Source organism: Zalophus californianus, chromosome 1 (assembly GCF_009762305.2).
Source record: "Zalophus californianus isolate mZalCal1 chromosome 1, mZalCal1.pri.v2, whole genome shotgun sequence".
NCBI lineage: Eukaryota > Metazoa > Chordata > Mammalia > Carnivora > Otariidae > Zalophus > Zalophus californianus.
The window spans coordinates 19,920,254-19,945,826 of NC_045595.1; the positions used below are offsets into that span (position 1 = coordinate 19,920,254).

At 37.4% G+C, this 25,573-nt stretch overlaps 1 protein-coding gene across 7 annotated transcripts in view; it reads left to right on the plus strand.

The window, feature by feature from the left end:
- Positions 1 to 25,573, plus strand: part of DOCK3 (dedicator of cytokinesis 3) — a 509,358-nt gene that overhangs the window by 314,978 nt on the left and 168,807 nt on the right. For all 7 annotated transcript variants that reach the window (XM_027585590.2, XM_027585591.2, XM_027585588.2 and 4 more), the window contains one exon: positions 11,655 to 11,739. In XM_027585590.2, coding sequence (XP_027441391.1) covers positions 11,655 to 11,739 — 85 coding nt within the window. The remainder of the gene's footprint in view (positions 1 to 11,654; positions 11,740 to 25,573) is intronic.

A 25,573-nucleotide genomic window follows, 5' to 3' on the forward strand; every position in this document is an offset into this window, starting at 1 on the left:
GTATCATGTTGATTGATTTGCGGATGTTGAACCAACCTTGCAGCTCAGGGATAAATCCTACTTTGTCGTGGTGAATAATCCTTTTAATGTACTGTTGGATCCTATTGGCTAGTATTTTGGTGAGAATTTTTGCATCCATGTACATCAAGGATATTGGTCTGTAATTCTCCTTTTTGATAGGGTCTTTGTCTGGTTTTGGGATCAAGGTGATGGTGGCCTCGTAAAACGAGTTTGGAAGTTTTCCTTCCATTTCTATTTTTTGGAACAGTTTCAGGAGAATAGGTATTAATTCTTCTTTAAATGGTAGAATTCCCCTGGGAAGCCATCTGGCCCTGGACTGTTGTTTGTTGGGAGATTTTTGATGACTGCTTCAATTTCCTTAGTGGTTATACTCTGTTCAGGTTTTCTTTTTCTTCCTGGTTCAGTTTTGGTAATTTATACATCCCTAGGAATGCATCCATTTCTTCCAGATTACCTAATTTGCTGGCATATAGTTGTTCATAATTTGTTCTTATAATTGTTTGTATTTCTTTGGTGTTGGTTGTGATCTCTCCTCTTTCATTCATGATTTTTTTATTTGGTTCCTTTCTCTGTTCTTTTTGATAAGTCTGGCCAGGGGTTTATCAATCTTATTAATTTTATCAAAGAACAAGCTCCTAGTTTCGTTGATCTGGTCTACTGTTGTTCTGGTTTCTATTTCATTGATTTCTGTTCTGATCTTTATTATTTCTCTTCTCCTGCTGGGTTTAGGCTTTATTTGCTGTTCTTTCTCCAGCTCCTTTAGGTGTAGGGTTAGGTTGTGTATTTGAGACCTTTCTTGTTTCTTGAGAAAGGCTTGTATTGCTATATACTTTCCTCTCGGGACTGCCTTTGCTGCATCCCCAAGATTTTAACAGTTGTGTTTTCATTTTCATTGGTTTCCATGAATTTTTTTAATTCTTCTTTAATTTCCTGGTTGACCTATTCATTCTTTAGTAGGATACTCTTTAGCCTCCATGTATTTGAGTTCTTTCTGACTTTCCTCTTGTGATTGAGTTCTAGTTTCAAAGCATTGTGGTCTGAAAATATTCAGGGAATGATCCCAGTCTTTTGGTACAGGTTGAGACCTGATTTGTGACCTAGAATGTGATGTATTCTGGAGAATGTTCCATGGGCACTAGAGAAGAATGTGTATTCTGTTGCTTTGGGATGGAATGTTCTTAATATATCTGTGAAGTCCATTTGGTCCAGTGTGTCATTTAAGGTCTTTCTTTCCTTGTTGATCTTTTGCTTAGATGATCTGTCCATTTGTGAGAGGGGTGTTAAAGTCCCCCACTATTATTGTATTGTTGTCAATGTGTTTCTTTGCTTTTGTTATTAATTGCCTTATAGAATTGGCTCCTGCCATGTTAGGGGCGTAGATATTTACAATTGTTAGATCTTCTTGTTGGGTAGACCCTTTAAGTAGGATATAGTGTCCTTCCTCATCTCTTATTACACTCTTTGGTTTAAAATCTAATTTGTCTGATAGAAGTATTGCCACCCCAGCTTTCTTTTGGTGTCCATTAGCATGGTAAATGGTTTTCCACACCCTCACTTTCAATCTGGGGGTGTCTTTGTGTCAAAAATGAGTCTCTTGCAGACAGCATATCGATGGGTCTTATTTTTTTTATCCAATCTGACACCCTGTGTCTTTTTATTGGGGCATTTAGCCCATTTACATTCAGGGTAACTACTGAAAGATGAATTTAGTGCCATTGTATTGCCTGTAAGGTGACTGTTACTGTATATTGTCTCTGTTCCTATCTGGTCTATGTTACTTTTAGGCTCTCTCTTTGCGTAGAGGACCCCTTTCAATATTTCCTGTAGGGCTGGTTTCGTTTTTGCGAATTCCTTTAGTTTTGGTTGTCCTGGAAGCTTTTTATCTCTCCTTCTATTTTCAATGACAGCCTAGCTAATTATAGTATTCTTGGCTGCATATTTTTCTCGTTTTGTGCTCTGAATATATCATGCCAGTCCTTTCTGGCCTGCCAGGTCTCTGTGGATAGGTCTGTTGCCAATCTAATGTTTGTGCCATTGTAGGTTATGGATCTCTTGTCCCGAGCTGCTTTCTGGATTTTCTCTTTGTCTCTGAGACTTGTAAGTTTTACTATTAGATGTTGGGGTGTTGACCTATTTTTATTGATTTTGAGGGCAGTAGTCTGTGCTTCCTGGATTTTGATGCCTGTTTCCTTCCCCAAATTAAGGAAGTTCTCCACTATAATTTGCTCCAATATACCTTCTGCCCCTCTCTCTCTTTTTTCTTCTGGGATCCCAATTATTCTAATATTGTTTCATCTTATGGTATCATGTCTCTCTCGAATTCAGCCCTCATGATCCAGTAGTTGTTTATCTCTCTTTTTTCTCAGTGTCCTTATTTTCCAACATTTGGTCTTCTATATCACTAATTCTCTCTTCTGCCTCATTTATCCTAGCAGTTAGCACCCCCATTTTTGATTGCACCTCATTAATAGCCTTTTTGATTTTGACTTGGTTAGATTTTAGTTCTTTTATTTCTCCAGAAAGGGTTTCTCTAATAACTTCCATGCTTTTTTCAAGCCCAGCTAGTATCTTTAAAATCATCATTCTGAACTCTAGTTCTGACATCTCACTAATGTCTGTATTGATTAGGTCCCTGGCAGTCGGTACTGCCTCTTGTTCTTTTTTTTTTTTTGAAGTGATTTTTTCCATCTTGTCATTTTGTCCAGAGGACAAGAGATGAAAGAGAGAACAAAATGCTAACAGGGCAACAATGACCCCAGAAAAATATACACAAACAAAGCCTAAGAGACCTGAAACTGGAAGAAACAAAAGGGAAAGAAAGAAAAAATAAAAAATAAAAAATAAATATTATCAAATATGATCAGGCTGGTGCATAGATCAGTGCCATACACTAGATTTGGGGTGTACTTTGGTCTTTTAGAAGAAAGTGCCTCCCAAAAATTTAAAGAAAGAAAAACTACATATGTACAAAAATAAGGGTAAATACGATGAAGGGATGGAATATGACTGTACAGATGAAAATTATAAAAGATTTTATAAAATGAATTGATAAGAAGGTGGTTGAAAAAAGAAAGAAGAGGAATTTTTTAAAAAAGAGAGAGAATGTGATCAGGCAGGAGACTAGAACGAAGCCATACACTAGAGAATTAGGGTATATTTTGGTCTGTTAGAAGAAACTGTATCCCAAAATTTTAAAGAGAGAACAACATATATATATATATATACACACACACACACATATATATACATATATACCAAAAGTAAGGTTAACTACTATGAAGGTATAGAACATGACTCTAAAATGAAAAATAAAAAAAAGATTTTTTAAAACAGGGATTGATAAGATGTCGGTTGAAAAAAGGGAAAAGAAAAAGAAAAAAAAATTTTTTTAATTTTTAAAATTAACTTTGAAAGACTAAAGAATCAGGGGGAAAAGAGCCATGAATTCTATGTGCTGTATTCCCCTAGTGCTGGCGTTCCGCCGTTCTCATTGATTAGTAAACTTGGTCTTGGCTGGTTGTTCTTGCTGATCTTCTGGGGGAGGGGCCTGTTGCCGTGGTTTGCAAATGTGTTTGCTGGAGGCGGAATCGCCCTGTCCTTGCGGGCCCGGGCTAAGTAATCTGCTCGGGTTTGCTCTCAGGAGCTTTTGTTCTCTGCAAGCTTTCCGCACCCCTTTGGAGGACAGGAAAGAAAATGGTGGCCTTCCAGTCTCCCCCCGGAGGAGCTGAGAACTTGGGGCCCCACTCCTCAGTGAGCCCCCACAGAAAAGCAGTCAGTCATTCCCGTCTCCCCGGTCTCCAGCCACACTCCGTGCTCACCCGGCCTGTGACCGAGCATTTCTATCTCTGGCACACGACCTGGTGTGGAGTCTCCAAACCCAGCAGATCCCTGCAGTGCGCTCCCGCACCTCTCCTCCGGGGGGAGGAAGGGGAGTCTCCCCGGATCTGCCTCTTGTTGGGTCCCTGCTGGAGCAGCAGTGGCCCAACTGGGCCGCGGATCAACGGTTTATGGCAACCCCGCGCTGAGAGCCCGCGCCTCGGCTCCGTCTCTGCAGCCAGCTTCCCTGCTCCGATACCTGGGAGCTCTGCTGCACTCAGGCATCCCCGGTCTTTCTGTGACCCTTAGGGTCCTGAGACCACACTCTCCCGCGAGGGTTCCACCCCCCGCTTAGCCACTGGAGGGACGTCCCTCAGCGGAGTCAACTTCTAACTTTTGTGCTCAGCTGCTCTATCACTTGACAGTAGTGGCTAACGGAGGCTCCCTGCCCCCGCCATCTATCTTCCTGAGTATCACCTCAGATTCACTTCTCCACATGTCCTACCGTCCAAAAAGTTGTCAACTTTCTGTTCAGGGAGTTGCTGGTACTCTTTTCTTCAATCTCCTGTTGAGTTCGTAGGTGTTCAGAATGGTTTGATCCCTATCTAGCTGAATTCCTGGGACCAGACGAAATTTAGGTCTCCTACTCCTCTGCCATCTTGCTCCTCCCCCCACTGTGTAATAAGCCCTTGCACAGACATCATAGCTCTGCCTTGTCAAAACCTGTTTCAGAAGTTATTAATAACAGTTATTATTGAGTACATCTAGTTATATCACTGTGGCAAGTGCATGGTCTAACGTGCATTTTTTAAAGATTTATTTATTATTAGAGAGGGAGTGCATGTGCAAGTTGGGGCAGGGGGAGAGAAGCCTCAAGCCTCTTCCCCATGGAGCGTGATGTGGGGCTCCCAGAACCCATGTGATAATGACCTGAGCTGAAGCCAGAAGTCAGATGCTTCACACACTGAGCCACCCAGGTGCCCCTAACATATGCATTGTTATAATGAAATTCTATTATGCTCTTCCAAGACAAGAGCTCTGTTTTACCTGATGAGGACACTGAGACTCCAAAGTACTTTTTCCAGTGTTGCATAGTGAGTGGTAGTACTGGTTTTTATACCCAGAACTGATCCCAAAGCCCATATACTTTATGCAGGACCTTACCATCTCTCTGAGTATTTTTAAGTATGAGTCTTAAAACCAAGCAAATTATTGCCAGTATTTCTAGTCTATGGGTTATTTGATCTTTGTTCTATTCTCCTAGTGTGAACACTGTATGTCCCATAGTATATATCTGATTTAACATTGACTTAGAACTTTCAAAGATAGAAAGTAAACTGGTATTATATACTCTTTTATTTAGAGTTTAAATTAAGTGCAGCATTCCACATCTACATAACAACAATTTTTATTTTGTTTCCTGAGATTAAGAATTCTTATTTATTTGGCAAAAAGAATTGAAGATCCCAGAATTAAATTTATATGGCTTATACTTGTTGGCCTGTTTGCATATATGTATACTCATTCCATAAGTAAAAATTACTAAAATTATATCGTGTAAAAATTGGCACTTAAAATGTTGTGTTCTTACATTTTTAGAAACTGAAATACAGGAAGGGCATAAAACAAAGTTGTGCTCAACTGAACTAGCCGTTATCTCTGCATAAGTCTCATATTCAAAGAAAAAGTCAGTTAATTACATCCTATCCAATGGAATTTTAAAATAATTTATCTAGCAATATAATTTCAATGTGTTAATATTTTCAACACCCTCCATAAAAATGTTGCTAAAAGTTTCTTCTCATTCTAATCTCATCGCTACTATAGCATACCTAAGTTAAACTCCTGTTAACCCAGGACCCACAGGTTAATTGATCTTTGCCTTAGAAAAATATCTAGGTAAGAAATGCTTTATTCATAGAATAATTTGTAAGATTTTTGTACTTCTTCTTTAGGATGAAAGTACAGATATGAATATGGTGTAAGCATTTTACAAACTTTTGTTGAATTAGAATGATGTTTCTGTAGATTATCAAATGAAATAATGCATATATTTTTATACTGAAGTCTCTACATTTAAGACAAATCACCAATAAATATATAATTTCTAGTTCTTATATTGTCTTTCTCTCCCTCTATCATAGTCTCTCTACTCCTCCTCTGTTTTTTACCCTCTCCCTCAGATTTTCATATATCCTAACCCACCCATGTCCCTTTCTTCACCCAGTTTATATCCTTCACCAAGGGAATTGTTTTTAGAGGAAGCAGCACAAGCAGAAGTTTGGGCTGTAGTATGCAGAAAATACCACCACCCCCTTCTTCACGCCAACGAATTTCCTCTGAGTAGATTTTTAGCTAGGATTCAGAAGGGTTTATGGCTCAGTACTTTCCCTTTAAGGATGTGGTGATATTTTCCAGCTTCAGGACGCCTGAAATTAGCAGAAGTTTCCAAAAACTTCTTAGAGTTACTCTGAAACAGGGTGTTGTGCCCATCAATTAGTACCTTGCTATATCCAAGAAGTCTGAGATAACGATATTTAAAGTGTGCATGTGTCAAAAATCCTTCCATGAAGTTATGTTCAGATGAGTAAATCTCTCTCTTACTCACTCTTTGTGCATCTGTTTTGCTCATCATCATATCTTGCACTTAGCACAATGTCTGCACTTAGTAGGCACTATGTGAATGTGAATCTACCTAATAAAATAGATTTGTTCTTATGACTGGTGGCCCCTCATTCACCAATCTGTATTTGTTTCCTTCTGGATTGATATATTTGCACAAAATCATCCCTCAAACTATTATGACTGAATTGATTACAGTCCCTTATTAGTATTTAACTTTAATGGTTCTTAGTAGAAAGATAGCAGGTATGGTGGAAATACCATCGGCTCAGAGTAAGACAGACATAGTTTGAGACAAGCCCACCTCTGCCCCCTTCATAGTCCACTTCATTAACCTCTCTGGACTTTAGTTTCCTCAATTATAAAATGGATCTAATACATCTACATCTCATATTGCTTAAAGATGATATATATAAAATGCCTATCCCAAGTAAATGTTCAGTAAAGGGTAGCTCTTATTATTTATGTCTTATATTATTATATAAGTATAAACAAACTATGCTTTCATTAGTGTAGTTATTATCTATATGCTCTTTTTACTGTAAGTATTAGAAAAAGCCAGTACATAAGGCAAATCTTTTGTTTGTTTAAATTCAATTAGCCAACATATAGTACATCATTAGTTTTTGGTGTAGTGTTCAATGATTCATTTGGTGCACACAGGAAATCTTAGTATCTCTAGCCTTTCTCAGCCAATTTGGGGGGAAAACTGAGTCCTGATAACTTAAAATATCCATTGTTAATAATTAATTAACTTCGCATTATTTTCTATGTTCTGTGGTTCAGATGAGGAATGACAGAAGAAAAAAATGACAAGACAAAAAAAATGACAGAAGAAAAAATGACAATGGAAAATAGAATAGAATATAGAACATTCTAAAGAAATGTAAAATTCAAAGAATTTGATATAGAGATTCAGGGCCTCTTTTTAAAGAGGTGCCCATGAAAGAACGTAGGACCAGGAGTATCTCTTATTCACTGCTGTGTCCCTAAGTTCGGCATGAACCTAGCACAGAGTAGGTGCTAATAAATATTTATTGAATTATTGGAGTGAATGAGTGAGTGATCAATGGCAGGTGGTGAGACAACACTAAATGTTTTTGTGAAGACTGTTCACCTAAATAATTAGTAAGACCATTTTTGAAAAAGCAGCTCTATACTACATCTGTATATAGATATGCATAGATGTATATCTCCTGCTTGTGTTCATCTGCTCAAGAGTCTCTTTCAGACACTGTATCTCTTTGAACCCAGTCCTTGTACTTTAGGCCGTATTTTGGTTAATGATGTAACACATAATTATGATAATTATAACAGCAGTGGTAGTTTACAATTCCAGACAGTGTGCTAAATGCTTTCACAGCCTGTGATAGTAGAGAGGACAGTGTGCCCTGGAGGAAGAGCCGAAGTGCAAATCAGGCAGTCTGACACTAGAGCCCATGCTCCTCAGTACTCTGCTGTCCTGCCTCCCTGTGCTGGGAAGTCAGAGAAAAGACTAGATTAATCACTCTCTGCACCTGCTGTTCACTGTTCTTAGAGTAAACCACAGGGAGAAATAGCCAGAAACCTCTTTTCCAGAATGAAATTTGTAGTGAATGTGTGTGGCTTCTCACTGTACAGCATCTCTGCCTTTTTCCAGTGAGGCCAGTCCTCCAAGTTAGCTTTTGAAAACTACTCTTCCTCCTTTGAGGACTATCTCAGTAGAAGGAACTCAGTCTTCATTTTATCAGATCACCCATTAATAATTTTATTTCCTAAGATAATGACATCAAGAAACTAAAGGTACTGTGCTCTACTGACTTCTAGGAGACAGAAAACACTGCTCCCAGATGAATATGAACATTTGCTTGACTCAAAACTGCTGTATTCCCTGTATCCAGGACCACTGGTGGGAAATAATAGGTCCTCAGAGAGTACCTGTGGGGTGAGTGGATGGGTGTATGCGTGGGTAGATGAATGGACAAGCAAGCTAAGGGTGTCACAGTGCTAAGACAGAGTTTGCATAAATGCCAGTCTAGACAGCCCATCGCTGTGTGTGGTGCACAACCACAAAGCACATGAGCTCAATCCCAGCCCTATTGACTTAGGTCCACTGGGATTTTTTTCTAATGCTGTTGTTTTGAAAGTATCTGTTTTGATTGGAATATTCACACAGTCCTTTTTGTTACTTGTAATAGTTAAACTATTATATATTTTATGAGAACTAATGGTTAAAGAATATTTATGGAATTTGATTCTTCATTGTTGTATTTTAGAAAGTTTCAGTAGCTGACTCTTGAAAATTGGAAAGTGTTTTTTAGTGATCAAATGTATGATTTAATTTCCCTAATATAAATACTGAAGTCATTTTTTTTTACCTTTCCACTGTTTTTCTACATGCATATAGAAGTATTTTAAATACTTTGAGGTCATACCTGCAAAATTATCTTTATGATGTAAATTGCTTTTTATGACAAGAGAGGTAGAAAGGATGTGCTTCATCTTTCTTTTGCTTTCTGTGATGCTGCTGCCTTTACATGCAGTAAGTGCAGGAAGCCAGAGACCTTACATTATATTAGAGAAATTAAGAATAACTAATATGAAGTGACTAAATGCAGTATTTTTTTGATATAAGAAGACAGGATCCCAGTGGTAGAAAAATTAAATCTCTTATCAACTTAAGTACATTAACTTCAATAATCAGATTCAATAGCATGGTTTTGCCATTAAACAGTAAACTATCATAGTTAAGGCCAACAGTGTATTACTGATTTCATCATGCAAAACTGAGTACCAAAAGTTATTTCTTCTTTAAAAAGTCATGTTTTTCTCTCTCTCTCTCCCGTTTTTTTTTAAAGAAAGAGAGAGCACAAGCATGGGGAGAGGGGCAGAGGGAGAGGGAGAGAGAATCCTAAGTAGGCTCGATGCCCAGCCCAGAGCCCAACATGGGCCTAGATCTCACAACCCTCAGATCATGACCTGAGCCAAAATCAAGGGTTGGATGCTTGACCAATGAGCCACCCAGGCACCCTATAAAAAGTCATGTTTTTGTATTAAAGGATGATGTAAGTTATATAATAGAAGAACTTGAGTTTTTATCTTTTAGTAGAAAAACAGGTTTTTCCTTTTTTCTTGCCTGCTAAAAAGTACCAATTTGAATTTTGATTCTTAATCGTGGTTATCATATTAACCTATGCGATTAGTATGTTTGCTTCTACCTTTTTCATATAAGTTTGATTTTCTATTTTTGTTTTAGCAATCTTATTGCAACTTCTTTAACCTCTTCATATCTGTTCCTATAAATAGGTTATAAATTATAAATAAAACAAATGCATTTTGGATGTACACATGGTTTTTTTAATTTATTTTTTCACATGGTTTTTGGTTTTGGGGTTTTTTTTTTTAGATTTTTATTTATTTATTGACAGACAGCGAGAGAGGGAACACAAGCAGGGGGAGTGGGAGAGGGAGAAGCAGGCCTCCTGCTGAGCAGGGAGCCTGACGCGGGGCCTGATCCCAGGACCCTGGGACCATGACCTGAACTGATGATGGAGCCACCCAGGCGCCTCTCACATGGTTTTATTTTTATTTTTTTTAAAGATTTTATTTATTTATTAGAGAGAGAGAATGATATAGAGAGAGAGAGCATGAGAAGGGGGAGGGTCCGAGGGAGAAGCAGACTCAGGGCTGAGCAGGGAGCCCGATGCGGGACTCGATCCTGGGACTCCAGGATCATGACCTGAGCCGAAGGCAGTCGCTTAACCAACTGAGCCACCCAGGCGCCCCATCACATGGTTTTATTTTAAATGAGTGGCAGTTTTATGCACAGAAAGAGCCTACAGAATTAGTTTTGCTAGTATTTTTTAACAGTGGTTCGTAGTCTAGTTGAAGAGAAAAAAATACATACTTCTCCTTTCATTGTCTATGGAATACTTTTGCCAGATACAGTAATTTATAACCCTTGTGTTGGAGTATAGGGTGGTCATAGAGCAGCTCTGAAACCCTGATGAGAGTTATAGACCCTCTCAGAAAAAATTCATACATGAACACACACACATACTGTTGAAAGCAATTTCGGGGTCCACAACCCCCTAACTCCATTTGACTCCAGATTTAGAGAGTGAGAAAAGACCTAACATTTACTGAACATAAATTATGTGCTGTATTTGAATGCAGGAGTTCTCGCTGTCTGAAGTTATTTACACTGCCTCATACTGCCTGCCGTATTTAATCAATCATTAATCACCATCTCTTATTCTTCCCTCCGAAAGTTATATCAGATCTTCCAAATACCTGGAGTATTTTTAGGAGTAGTACTCCTTGATTAAACTTTCATATAAAGTTTCTTAACATATTGGCTAATCATTGGAGAGTCAAAAATTGACAATTGTAGAACTTTTGATGTTTTACACAAATGAACATTTCCAGTTAGAATAAAGAATGTTATTAGCTTCCTTTTGTCTGTGAATTTAAGGAAGGACAGAGCATCTAAGATTTCTTTTTAGAAGTAAAAGCCTTGATCATCACCTGTGAGAGAAGAAAACAAGGAATTTAAAATGTATGGGGGAATAATAACCTTGTGTGCTGGCAATACAAATAAACACACATGGGTGAACTGAAAAAAAAAGTTTTGAGGTAAAACAAACAAACATTGGCTAATGTGTGGTAAAGTCTTTACTATAACCAATGCCAGTATTAATTAAATTGAAAATGAGATAAAAACTCAATTAAAACATACATTTTTTTTAGTTCACTATCTTTTGGAGGGTGATTTTTTATGTCTTTGAATTACAAATCTACTTGGACCCTGAATAATTTTTTCATCCTAATGAAAGTAATGCATGACTGAGCCTTGAGCATACTTGTAGGATTGGGAGGAAGAGAAAAATAAAACATGACTTATTAATAATCTATAGAAAATACATACTTAATGAACTCAAGCAGTCTCTTATAGACATGATACTGAATGAATTCTTTTTACCATCACAAAGGGGAACTGTTTGGTGATTAAAATTGTCAGTCTTAAAATCCCCAGCCTCATTTATTTACCTTAAGGTGAGCACAATTACGTGTTACTGGATAAAAGCATGTCCCTACTGGGGTAGTGTCTCAATCTCTGTCCGCAAGGTCATGGCAATTATGAGCTTCTGGGTACATAAAGAGAGATGAGTAATCTGAGGACATGGCATGCTGAGTGTGTTCTTTCTGTTTACTAGGCATTTGGGCCTGGACTTGGTGCCCCGAAAGGACTTTGAAGTAGTGGATTCAGACCAGATTAGTGTCTCAGATCTCTATAAAATGGTAAGAAATCTAACACAGGGTAAGTTTGTTCCTGCACACCTCATTTTTTCTCCTCTATTTTCCCTAGTTACATTATGAAACAATATTGCTAAAGTTGTTCTTTTGTCTTTGTCCCATTGTATGTAAGGGGTCTTCCTTATTCTGACACTACATACCACCTTTGCTTTCTAAATGGAATTACTGTGTAAGGCTGTACCATAATATCAGGGGTCATTTATCTATTGGTTTTAGTGGTGAATGGAGCTCCTTCAGCCTGCAGCAGTTACCAAAATTCTCTCTCTCCCCACCTCTTAAAAAGAGAAGGTAGTTGAAGCTGTAAAGAGCCAATTTATTGGTTAATGTAATGATTAAACCTGGAAATAATGTACCAGTATTTCTAAGAGAGACCTGATACATCCTTAGCTGTCTATTGGCTGTTATTTTTTTAAATTTTATTTTATTTTATTATGTTAATCACCATACAGTACATCATTAGTTTCTGATGTAGTGTTCCATGATTCATTGTTTTCATATAACACCCAGTGCTGTTATTAATATGTTTTGAATTAATTAATGACCAAGATTACATTTTACAGGCTGAATGAGAAGTAACTAAAAGAAAGGTAAAAAATTTTGAGGTAAAACAAACAAACATCAGAAACCTCAGGTGACTATTAAGCTTAGACTAAGGGACTGGGTAAAACTTCGAGGAGTTATGTATTTGAGAATTAATTTTTGGTGAGAATTACAGGTTTTAGAAAGAATTATAAGTTTCTCTTTAAGAAAAATGTAATTTTTATAAGGAACTTCAAAGTTACGAAGTATGTTGCCTGGTTGAGGATCTTTGGAAATTTGCCTAAATAATATACAAGTAATATATCAATTGCTTATGTATATTTGCTAGTGTACAAAAGCATTTGTGTATAGTTACCCTAACTATGTGATAAGCATAGGATGTAGAGATTAAAGATGAACAAGACTTATCCCTTCCCTCAAGAATATCACCATCTGGAGTATTGGATCTTAACCCTTTCTGGGTCATGAATATCAGATAGAATTTCTTCCTAGGACAGCGCAAGTATGGTTTTGCATACAAAGTTTTACACTCAATTTTAGGGAATTGACAGTTCCTTCTGATGATTGTCCATGAAGTCTATACATGGCCCCCATGTTTAGAAACTATTCTAGTGGGATCAAATAGACCACAAGCAAACAATTGGAATATATGTGCTGCATATACACTGATGTTGTTAGAGGGAGTGACTGATTACTTGGGGCTGGAAAAATAATCAATGAAAGCTTCCAGTGGCAATAATACTGAAGGTGAGCCTTGAGGGGTGGACAGGGGTTCACCTAGAGGACAAACAAGGAGAGACATTCCAAAATGGCATAACAGCATAGGGAAGTGGTAGTTCCAGGAAACTATAAGATATTTGGTAACTTTGGCATGTAAGTATGCATGAGTGATTGGGATAGTAAGGTGCAGAAGGAGGCAAGGGTCAGATCATGAAGAGTTTTGTAAGCCCCAAATTGCACTCTCTCCAGTACTCTGATGTAACCATGGGAGTATCATGACTGGATATGGATATGGGTGTTTTGTTTTTTTTTTTTAAGAGAGGGAGAGAAAGAGAATCTCAAGCAGGCTCCATGCCCAGCATGGAGCCCAATTCGGGGCTCAGTCTCACAACCCTGAGATCATGACCTGAGCTAAAATCAGAGTCGGACACATAACTGACAGAGCCCCCCAGGCGCCCCCGGATATGGGTTTTAAATGCTGTCTCTGCCTATAGAAAATGTAAAATGCAGAAGACTGGAATCAGGGAGGAAGGAGACCACAGAAGTGATTTGGGCAATAAATAATGGCTAGACAGCAATAAGAATGAAGAAATGCAGTAGAGAATGTAGATGTTAGTAAATAAAAATCAATTTGATGATCAATTAGATGTGGAAAGTGAAGGGTGATTGAGAGGTTGAGGCTAAGAACTTCCCTCACAATGGTGGCTTAGAGGATTCTATTTTTGGTGAGGATTTTGCATTTTATTTAAAGCCTATGAAGGTATTTGAGCAGGGGAATCACATGATCTGTCTTTCATTTTAAAAGGATCCCTCCGGCTGATGTGCACAGAAGGACTGGAGTGGGGCAAAAATGGAAGCAGGGAGCAGTCATTCAAGCAAAAAGATTTTAATTTTCAGTATTTGGGCTAGAGTTGGAGCAAAGGAAGTAGTAAGAAATTGTTGGATTATGAATATGTGTTGGAGATAAATCCATTCGGAGTTGTTGATAGATTGATTTTGCATGTGTGTACAAAAAAGATTGTATGTGTGTACATATGATTTGGTATGTGTGTACAAAGAAGACTGACTCCTGTGTTTTGATCTTCCCAATTTTGACCTTGTAAAAGTAGAATAGGAAACATTTTGGCAGAAGTAGGTTTGGGAATACAGCAGTGGGGATCAATATATTGGTCTGGTTTTTCCTTTCAAGTTTGAGATGCCTTTTAAACTGCCAAATTGAGATGTTAGAAGTCTGGACCTCAGAAGTGAAGTTCAGATATAACAATTTTAAAGTCATCAAAGTATATGTGGTGTTTAAAGCTGTTGGATGAGATGACCACTCCTTTTCCCCGACCTCCATACAGTGAAACCCAGTGTTCAGTAGATCCTACACAGCACTTCCAAACAGCCAAGCATCAATAAACATTGGAGGAAACCTCCCATAAAAGTTAGAGACCAGAACAAACACATGTGAAAGGAACTTGGAAGAAACAGACAAGTCAATGGAAGAAAATGATGGTTGTTGTCCGCAAAGAGAAATGAGGAAATGACAAGGAGGAAGAGTGGAGCAATCTAAGAAGAAATCAAAGGAGTTCTAGAAAATTACAAATGAGATAACAGGTAAACTTGATATAAAGATTAGAAAATAGGGTGACAACAACAAAAAATTATCAATAGGAGAGAAATGTTAGAGGTTTGATGCAAGAGGTCCAATATCCAGATAATGGAGTTTCAGAGGAGAGAACAGAGAAAAAGAAAGAAAATTACTGAAGAAATCTTATTAAAAATTTTCCAGGGTGGTGATATCACCAAGATGGTGGAATAGGAGTTTTCCATCCTCTGTCCCCCATGAAGATCAACAATTATGAAAAATAGCTCTGGGAGAGCTCAGAAGAAAGCTATCACTTAAGAAGCTTCAGTAAGACAGTAGAACAGAACCTCAGAATAACTATACAAAAAGGGTAGGAAGAACAGTTTCATTTTGCTGCGTCATTCCATACCCCAGGCTGGCACTGCTCAGCACCAAGAAAGAACTGGCTTAAAAGAGTTCCCCTCTCAGGAAAAAGGAGAGGAGGATGAGTAACCAGCTTATCCAGCCTTTCAGGCCACTGTATAAGAGGACCCACTTCAGTTTTACCCCACCCAGAGACTGGCAGAGGTGAGACATCTAGAGATATGTAGGAACAAGGAAAAGGGCAGGGGCTACCTGTATCAGCCATGCAGTGAGAGTTACCATGGTTCCCACTGGCCTGCTCTGCATAGGATCCCAGCGGCCTTCACTGCCGAGGACTTCAGCTACCCTTATAGATGCTGCAAACCCCTGCAGCTTTCATCACTGAGGACCTTGTCATGGACCCCAATAAACTGCTCACAGAGGACTCCAGCATCTTCCACCTTTGAAGAAACCAGTGGCCAGCGAATCTGCCACAGAACCCCTGCATATTTTTTCACCAAGTTTTTCACCCCACAGGTATTTGCATTCACAGATTCCAGCCCCCTGAGCACCTCCTGCTCTCTCCCCCCACTTCCTGGGGCATGAAATATGCAGCAGCCAGCCCCTGCCTCTGTGGCTATACACATGTAACATACCAGCCTAGACTCCCATGGCTGACCCCCATGGTTGTGCATATGTTCACGCCTAGCCCCGGTAGCTGTATACCTGCACACTGCTAGCCTGACTTCTGTCACTGGCCTCCACTGCCGTGCATGCTCCCATGGTGAACTCCTGTAAACACAGGTGTGTGTGCCAGCAGCCAAGACCCCCACAGCTGCTTTATGGGTCCATGTTTGCCCTTGACACTTGTCAATGGCCTGCATTGATGGGCTCACCCAAAGCTAGCCCCTGCAGCTATGCACCTGCATATTGCCAGCCCAACTCCTGTCCCAGTCTCTACTGCCTCTACAGCTGCACAAATGCATGCCAATAACCAGGGCCCCTGCAGTTGCTAGTGCATGTGCAGTTGGCATCAGCCTCTTCTCCTGGTCCCAGCCCTTACCATTACCTCTGTGGCTGCAGCTTTCCCCTGACATTTTGCAGGTATCTGCAGCAGGGTGTACATACTACCAGCTCTGGCCACCACTGCTGTCTGCCCACATTCCTAGCTGCTGGACTTGGAAGAGCCACTGAGGACCCCAACAACCATTGCAGACACTGTGGACCCTCTGCAGCTCTTCACAAGGATCACGTGGTGATGTTGTGGACCCATGTGGCCTAAACCAGTGAGATACACACTCTTGGGCCCAGAGCTGCCACATGTACTTAGCACCCTTTACCGCTAGGGCCAGAGTCACAGCATTCTCTGGCATGCCCCCCACCCATTGGTGAAGGTCTTTCCTCTGTCTAAGTCAGTCAGTACAGTCTGGAAGAAGTGACTGCTCTTCACATGCACAGACAACTATTCAAGAGTATAGGAATCATGAAAATCAAGGAAACATGATACCACCAAAGGAACACAGTAAACTTTCAGTGACCCTAAAGAAATGGAAATACACAAATTTCCTGATAAATAATTCAAAATAACTGTTCTAAAGGTGCTCAGAGAGTTTATAGCTCAAACAGAAAAACAATCCAACAAAATCAGGTAAATAATATAAGAACAAAATGAAAAGTTCAACAAAAAGATAGAAAATATAAAAAATAACCAAATAAATTTTGGAGCTGAAGGATACAAATACTGAAGAATTCAATAGAGAGCTTCAATATCAGAAGGACCAAGCAGGAGAATCAGTGAACTCAAAGACAGATAAGTTGAAAAAGAATGAAGAAATCCTGTGGGACTTCTAGGACACCATTAAAAGAATTAATCTACACATTATTAGAGTACCAAAGAAGAGAAGGAGAAAGGGGCAGAAAGTTTATTTAAGGTGATAGTGTCTGAGAACTTTCTAAATCTGGGGAAAGATTTGGATATCCAAGTTCATGATATTCATAGGTCTCCAAACAATTTCAGTCCTTAAAGAGATCTTCTCCAAGGCATTACAATAAAACTGTTTAAAAATCAAAGAATCTTGAAAGCAATGAAAGAAGCTTGTCACTTACAAGGCACCCCCCATGATGCTATGAGCATATTTCTTAGCAGAAACCTTTTAGGCCAGGAGAAAATGGGATGATATATGTTCAAAGTGCTGAAAGGAAAAAAAAAAAAAACACCTGCCAGCCAAGAATGCTTTACCCAGGAAAGTTGTCCTTCAGAAATAAAGGAGATATAAAGATTTTCCCAGACAAAAGCTGAGGGAGTTCAAAATTACTAGACTGACTTACAAGAAATGCTGCAAGTTCTTCAAGCTGAAATGAAAAAATGTTAATTAGTGGCATGAAAACACATGAAAATATAAAACACAATTGTAAAGATAAGTACATAGTCAAATTCAGAATACTCCAATACTGTAATATGGTGTTCTATAACTCTAGCATAAAGGTTAAAGGACAGAAAATTTTAAAATAACTGTAGCTAACACAAAAACAGACATATAGGTCAATGGAACAGAATAGAAAACCCAGAAATGGACCCACAACTATATGGTTAACTAATCTTTGACAAAGCAGGATATCCAATGGAAGAGAGTCTCTTCAACAAATGGTGTTGGGAAAACTGGACTGCAACATGCAGAGGAATGAATCTAGGCCACTTTTTTACACCATACACAAATATAAATTCAAAATGGGTGAAAGACCTAAATGTGAGACAGGAAACCACTAAAATCCTAGAGGAGAACACAGGCAGAAAGAGATCTTTGAGATCAGTCTTGGCAGCTTCTTACTATACACATCTCTGGAGGCATGGGAAACAGAAGCAAAAATGAACTATTGAGGCTTCATAAAAATAAAAAATTTCTGCACAGCGAAGGAAACAATCAACAAAACTAAAAGACAACCTTCAGAATGGGAGAAGACATTTACAAATGACATATCTGATAAAGGGTTAGTATCTAAAATCTGTAAAGAACTTATCAAACTCAACATCCAAAATAATGAATAATCCAGTTAAGAAATGGGCAGAAGACATGAACAGACATTTTTCCAAAAAAAAATCCAGATGGTCAACAGATACATGAAAAGATGCTCAACTTCACTTATCATCAGGGAAATATAAATCAAATCTACAGTGAGATATCATCTCACACCAGTCAGAATGGCTAAAATCAACAACACAAGAAACAACAGGTGTTGGCTAGGATGTATGGAGGGAGGGGAACACTCTTACACTGTTGGTGGGAATGCAAACTGGTGCAGCCACTCCGCAAAACATTATGAAGGTTCCTCAAAAAGTTAAAAATAGAACTACCCTATGACCCAGCAACTGCATTACTATGTATTTACCCAGAGGATACAAAAATACTGATTCAAAGGGGCACATGTGCCCTGAGGTTTATAGCAGTATTATCAACAATAGCCAAATTATGGAAAGAACCTAAATGTCCATTGACTGATGAATGGATAAATATATACAATGGAATATTTCTCAGCCATAAAAAGGAATAAAGTCTTGCCATTTGCAACAACATGGATGGAACTAGAGTGTATTGTGTTAAACAAATTAAGTCAAGGCAAATACCAAATGGTTTCATAGTGGAATTTAAGAAAACAAAACAGATGAACATAGGGGAAGAAAAAATAAAGAGAGAGGGAGGCAAACCATAAGAGACTCTTAACTATAGAGAACAAACTGAGGGTTGCTGGAGGGGGTTGGGTAGGGGATGGGCTAAATGGGTGATGGATATTAAGGAGGGCACTTGTTGTGATGAGCACTGGGTGTTATATGTAAGTAATGAATCACTAAATTCTACTCCTGAAACCAATATTACACTCTCTGTTAACTAACTAGAATTTAAATAAAAACTTGAAACATGAAAAAAATAACTATAGTTAGTATAATTTGCTAATGGATATACAATATAAAAACATAAATTGGAACATCTAAAACATAAAGGGGGAGGTGTTGAGTAAAAGGGTAGAGATTTTGGATGGGATTGAAGTTAAGTTGTAATTATCCTAAAATAGACTGTTACAGCTATAAGATGTTTTATGTTAGCTTCATGTAACCAGAAAGCAAAAACCTACAGTAGATACATGCAAAATAAAGAGAAAGGAATCAAAGCATACCACTATGGAAAATCATCAATTCACAAAGAAAGACAGCAAGTGAGGGGGACAGGAATAAAGGAACTACAAAAAGAGCCAGAAAACAAAACTTTTTTTTCAGAAAACAGTTTATTTAAATGGCAATAATGAATCCTTCCCTATTGAAATTACTTTAAATGTAAATATATGGTGACTAACATAACATAATAAAATTTTTAAAAAATTTATCATGAGATTTCAGCAATTCAAATACAGTAATAATGAAAAAATTTGAAATATTGGGAGAATTACCAAAATGTGACACAGAGACACGAAGTGAGCAAATGCTATTGGAAAAAATGGCACCAACAGACTTGTTCAATTCACGGTTGCCAAAAACCTTCAATTTGTGAAAAACACAGTATATGTGAAGCACAATAAGGCGAAATGCAATAAAAAAATGTAAATGGATTAAATTCTCAATCGAAGATATAGAGTGGCTAAATAGATTAAGAAATGATCCAAGAATATGTTACTTACAACAGACTTACTTTAGCTTTGATGACACACATAGGCTGAAAGGAAAGGGATAGAAAAAAGGTACCCAAAAGATGGCAGTGGTAGCTATTCTTATATCAGACAAAATAGACTTACAGTTAAAAGCTGTAATGAGACAAATAAGTGATTATATAATGATGAAAGAGTCAGTTCATTAAGAGCATATGACAGATGTAAATGTATATGCCCCCAACTTCAGAGCACCTAAATATAGAAAGCAAATATTAACAAAACTAAAGGGAGAAATAGACAACACAATAATAGTAGGGGACGTCAATGCCCCACTTTCAATATTGGATAGATCAGACAGAAAATCAATAAGGACACATTAGACTTGACTTAGGTCCCTATACTTAGGACCTGATGGACCTAACACACATATACAGAATATTCCATCCTAAAGCAGAGTAGGATATACATTCTTCTCAAGTGCACATGGAACAATCTCCAGGATAGATCAGATGTTAAGCCACAAGATAAGTATTAACAAATTCAAGAAGATTAAAATTATATGAAATATCTTTTCTTATGACAGTGATTTGAAACTAGAAATCAATAACAGGAAGAAAGCCAGAAAATTCACAAATATGTGAGAATTAAACAACACACTCCTGAATAACCAGTGGGTCACAGAAGACATCAAAAGAGAACTTAAAAAAAAAAATCTTGAGACAAAAAAATGGAAACACAGCATACTAAAACTTATCAAACATTAAATAAATAAATCAGTTCTAAGAGGAAAGTTTATAGTAGTAAATGCCTAAATTAAGAAAAATCTCAAATAACTGAACTTTATACCTCAAAGAACTAGAAGAATAACTAAGTCCAAATTTAGCAGAAGGAAGGAGATAAAGTGCTGCTAAAAATACAGAAAATGAACGGAAAAAAACAATAGAAAACATCAAGGAAGGAAACTAAAAGTTGGGTTTTTTTTTTTAAAGATAAACAAAATTGACAAACCTTTAGCTAGACTTGCCAAGAAAAGAACTCAATAAGTGAATTTATAGGTGAAAGAGGACATTACAACTGATACAACAGAAATATATCATAAGAGACTAGTGTGAATAATTATATGCCAACAAATTGGACAGTCTAGATAGAAACATACAACCTAACAAGACTAATTCGAGAAGAAATAGAAAGGCTGAACAGACTAGTAACAAGTAAGGAGAGTAAATCAGTAATCAAAAACTTCCCAACAAAGAAAAGCTGAGGACCAAATGGCTTCATGGGTGAATTCTATTGAACATTTAGGAAGAATGAATACCAGTCCTTCTCAAACTCTTCCAAAAAATTGAAGAGGAGGGAGCATTCACAGACTTATTTTACAAGGCCAGCATTACCCTGATACCAAAAGTCAGATAAGGACACTAAACTAAGGGTTACAGAAGAGGGGGGAATGGGGTAACCAGGTGATGAGTATTAGGGAGGGCATGTGTTGTGATGAGCACTGGGTGTTATACACAACTAATGAATCGTTGAACACTACATAAAAAACTGTTGATGTACTGTATGTTGGCTAACTGAACATAATAAAAAAAAAAACAAGAAAAATCTACAGACCAATATCTCTGATGAATAGAGATGCAAAAATTCTCAACAAAATACTAGCAAATCAAATTCAGCAGCTCATTAATAGGATCATACACCATGAACAAGTGGGATTTATTTCTGGAATTCAAGGATTGTTCAGCATAAAGGTGAGACACCACATTAATGGAATGATATTTTGAAATCATATGATAATCTCAGGAGATGCAGAAAAAGCACTTGACAGAATTCAATATCCTTTCATGAAAAAAGCTCTCAACAAAATGGAGCACCTAGGTGGCACAGTCGGTTGAGTGCCCAACTCTTGGTTTCAGCTCAGGTTGTGATCTTGGGGTCATGAGATCAAGCCCCAACTTGGGCTCCATGCTCAGCACAGAGTCTGCTTGGGACTCTCACTCCCTTTTCCTCTGCCCCTCACTACCATATCTCTAAAATAAATAAATCTTTAAAAAAAAAAAGCTCTCAACAAAATGGACATAGAAGCAACACACCTCAACATGATAAAGATCATACATGACAAGCCCACAGCTGACATCATGCTCAACAGTGAAAGGTTGAAAGCTTTTCCTCTAACATCAAAACCAGACTAGGGTGCCTAATTTCACCATTCCTTTTCAAAATAGTATTAGAAGTTTTAGCCAGAGTGATTAGGCAAGAAAAAAAGAAAAGACATCCAAATTGGTAAGGAAGAAGTCAAATTGTTTCTATTTGCATATGATATGTCCTTATATATAGAAAATCCTCAAGCTTCTCCCCCCAAACTGCTAATAAATTCAGTAAAGTTTCAAAATACAAAATCAACACACAAAAGTTAATTGCAAAAGTCAGAATACACTAACAATGAACTATCTGAAAAGAAAGAAAACAGTCTCATGAACAATAGCATCAAAAACAATAAAATACTTAGGAATAATTTAATCAAGGAAGTGAAAGATCTATACACTAAAAATTATAAGACATTAATGAAAGAAATAAGACACAAGTAAATGGAAGGATATCCCATGTTTTTTAATTGGAAGAATTAATATTCTTAAAATGTTCATGCTGCATAAAACCATGTATAGATTCAATACAGTCCTTATTAAAATGCCAGTGGGATTTTCCAGAAATAGAAAAAACAATCCTAAAATTCAAATGGAACTACAATATACCTTGTATAGCCAAGTAATCTTGAGAAAGAACAAAGTTGGAGGTATCACACTTTCTGATTTCAAACTATATTACAAATTTATAGTAATCAAAACAGTGTGGGAAAAAAACAAAAAAACAAAACAGTGTGGTACTGGCATAAAAATAGGTGCACAGACCAATGGAACTGAATTGAGACCCCAGAAGTAAACCCACATATATATGGTGAACTAATATTTGACAAGGGAGCCAATAATATTCAATAGGGAAAGGAGAGTCTCTTCAGTAAATGTTGGGAAAACAGGATATTTACATGCAGAAGAATGAAATTGTACCTCTGTCTTCAACCACTCACAAAAATTGACTCTAAATGGATTAAATATTAGCCCTGAAACTGTTATCTCCCAGAAGAAAACAGAGCAAAGCTGCTTGACATTGGTGTTGGTGATATTTTTTTTAATATGACAACAAAAGCACAACAGCAAAAGTGAAAATCAACAGGTGAGACAACATTAAAACAAAATAGCTTCTGTACAGCAAAAGAAACAACAAAATGAAAAATCAGCTTACAGAATAGAAGAAAATATTCATAAACCATATAGGTGACAAAGAATTCATATCCAAAATATGTAAGGAACTCCTAAAGTTCAAGAGCAAAAAAACCAAATAATTTGATTTTTAAAATGGGCAAAAGATCTGACTTTTTTCCAAAGAAGAGACAAAAATTCATGAAAAGGTATTCAGTATCACCAGTCATTAAAGAAGTGCAAATCAAAACCACAATGAAATATTACCTCACACCTGTTAGAATACCGGTCATCAAAAAGACAAGAGGTACAAACTTCCAGTTATAAAATACATAATTCATGGAGTGGAAAGTACAGCATAGGGAGTATAGTAAATAATATTGTAATAACATTGGATGGTGACAGATGAGGACTACACTTAACTGTGGTGAACATTGAATAATGTATAGTATTGTTGAATCAGTGTTGTACACCTGAAACTAATGTAACATTGTATGTCAATTATATTTCAATAATCAAAAAATAAAAGAGAAATAGAGTTTTTTAAAAGATGAGATAAATAGTGGCAAGGATGTGTAGAAAAGAGAACTCTTGGGGCACCTGGGTGGCTGAGTCGGTTGAGCGGCCCACTCATGATTTCTGCTCAGGTTATGATCTCAGGGTCGTGAGATTGAGCCCTGTGTCTTCAGGCTCCACGCTCAATGGGGAGTCTGCTTGAGAGTCTCTCCCTCTGCCCTTCCCCCCACTTGTGCTCACTTGCTCTCTCTCTAAAATAAATAAATGAATTTAAAAAAAAGAACTCTTGTACACTATTGGAAATATAAATTTGTACAGTCACTATAAAAAACAGAATGGAGATTCCTCAAAATATATATATATATATAGAAAATAGAACTACCATATGATCCAGCAATTCCACTTCTGGGTATATATCCAAAGGAATTGAAATCAGGATCTCAAAGAGATATCTGTACTTCCTTGTTCATTGCAGTATTATTCACAATAGCCAAGACATAGAAACAACCTAAGTGTCCATTGATGAATGAATGGAAAATCAAATACAGTGTATATACAATGGAATATTAATCATCCATAATAAAGACGGAAATCCTGCCATTTGTGAAAACATAGATAAACCTTGAAAGCATTATACTAAGTGAAATAAGTCAGAGAATGACAGATATTTTATGATCTCATATGTGAAATCTAAAAAAGCTGAACTCATTAAAACCAAGAGTAGATTGGTGGTTGCCAGGAGCTGGGGAGTAGGGGAAATGAGATATTAGTCAAAGGGTACAGACTTTCACTTGTACGAGGACTAAGTTCTGGGGATCTAATGTGTGAAGCATGGTGACTGTAGTTAACAGTAGTGTATTTTGTACTTGAAAGTTTGTTAAAAGAGTAGATCTTAAACATTCTCACCATGCCAACAACAGAAAGTAATTATGATAGACGAAGGATGTGTTAACTAACCTTACTGTGGTACTCATTTTGTAATATTATACGTGTATCAAATCATCATGTTGTGCACCTTAGACTTATATAATGTTAAATGTCAATTATATCTCAATAAAGCTGGAAAAAAACTTTTCCCAGAACATAGATATTAGTGTCCAGATTGAAAGGGCCTAACAAGTATTTAGCACTTAATTATGAAACTTTAGCTCACTAAAGCTGAACGCTTCCTGCAAGAAAAATGGGTCACCTCTAAGGATTTGTCATAAGAATAGCATTTGTCTCCTTAATAGCAACATTGAAAACTAGAAAATAATGAAATATTGCCTTTAAAATTCTGAGGGAAGGTAAAATTTGACCTAGAATTCTATTTTTATTCAGCCACATTATCAATCAAATGGGAAAGTAGCCTAAAAAAATTCTGGTCACTCAAATTTTCAAAACAAACAAAAAGTCTTTTCAACCCTTTTTCAGGAAACTACTGAAGGATAAATTATTTCTTTAAAATGAGGGAGTAGGGGCACCTGGGTGGCTCAGTCATTAAGTGTCTGCCTTTGGCTCAGGTCATGGTCCCAGGGTCCTGGGATCGAGCCCTGCATGCATCGGGCTCCCTGCTCCGCGGGAAGCCTGCTGCTCCCTCCCCACTCCCCCTGCTTTGTTCCATCTCTCGCTCTGTGTCTCTCTCTGTCAAATAAATAAAATCTTTAATAAATAAAATGAGGGAGTAAACCAAAAGAGGCTATTATGTGCCATCCAGGAAAGGGATTCTGACTCAAAGGAGAGGTGCAAAGAATTAGGGTTACCGTTGGAGGGAGCTTCCAGGATGACAGTCATGCAATAGGCCTAGAGAGTAATTGGTTCCGGTGAAAGCAGAAGGGCAGCCAGGAAACCTCTCCAGGAGAAAAATTACTTCAGAGGATATTTGGTAGTTTTACCACATGGAGAATGTTTTTAAAAGGTATTTTTTAAAAGGTATTTTATAGAGCTGTAGGAGGGCATAAGAGAAGACCCAATAATTTAAACAAAACTGAGATTCCTAAAACAAAAGCAGAATGTAGTAGAAGAAAGGAAATGTAATTGAAGTACACTATTTGGCCCAACAGTAAACAATATTTAAAAGTTACAGTCTTATAAACAAGTTTTAACCAAAACTTGTGAGATATTAGGAAGATAGATGAAGGGAAATGGATATAAACAGATGTGAAAATCCTCAGCTGCCATTATAAGAAGCCAATAGATAAATCTAAAACTGCATAACAAGAGAGCAATATAAATGTGACGTTTAGAAATATTTGATAAA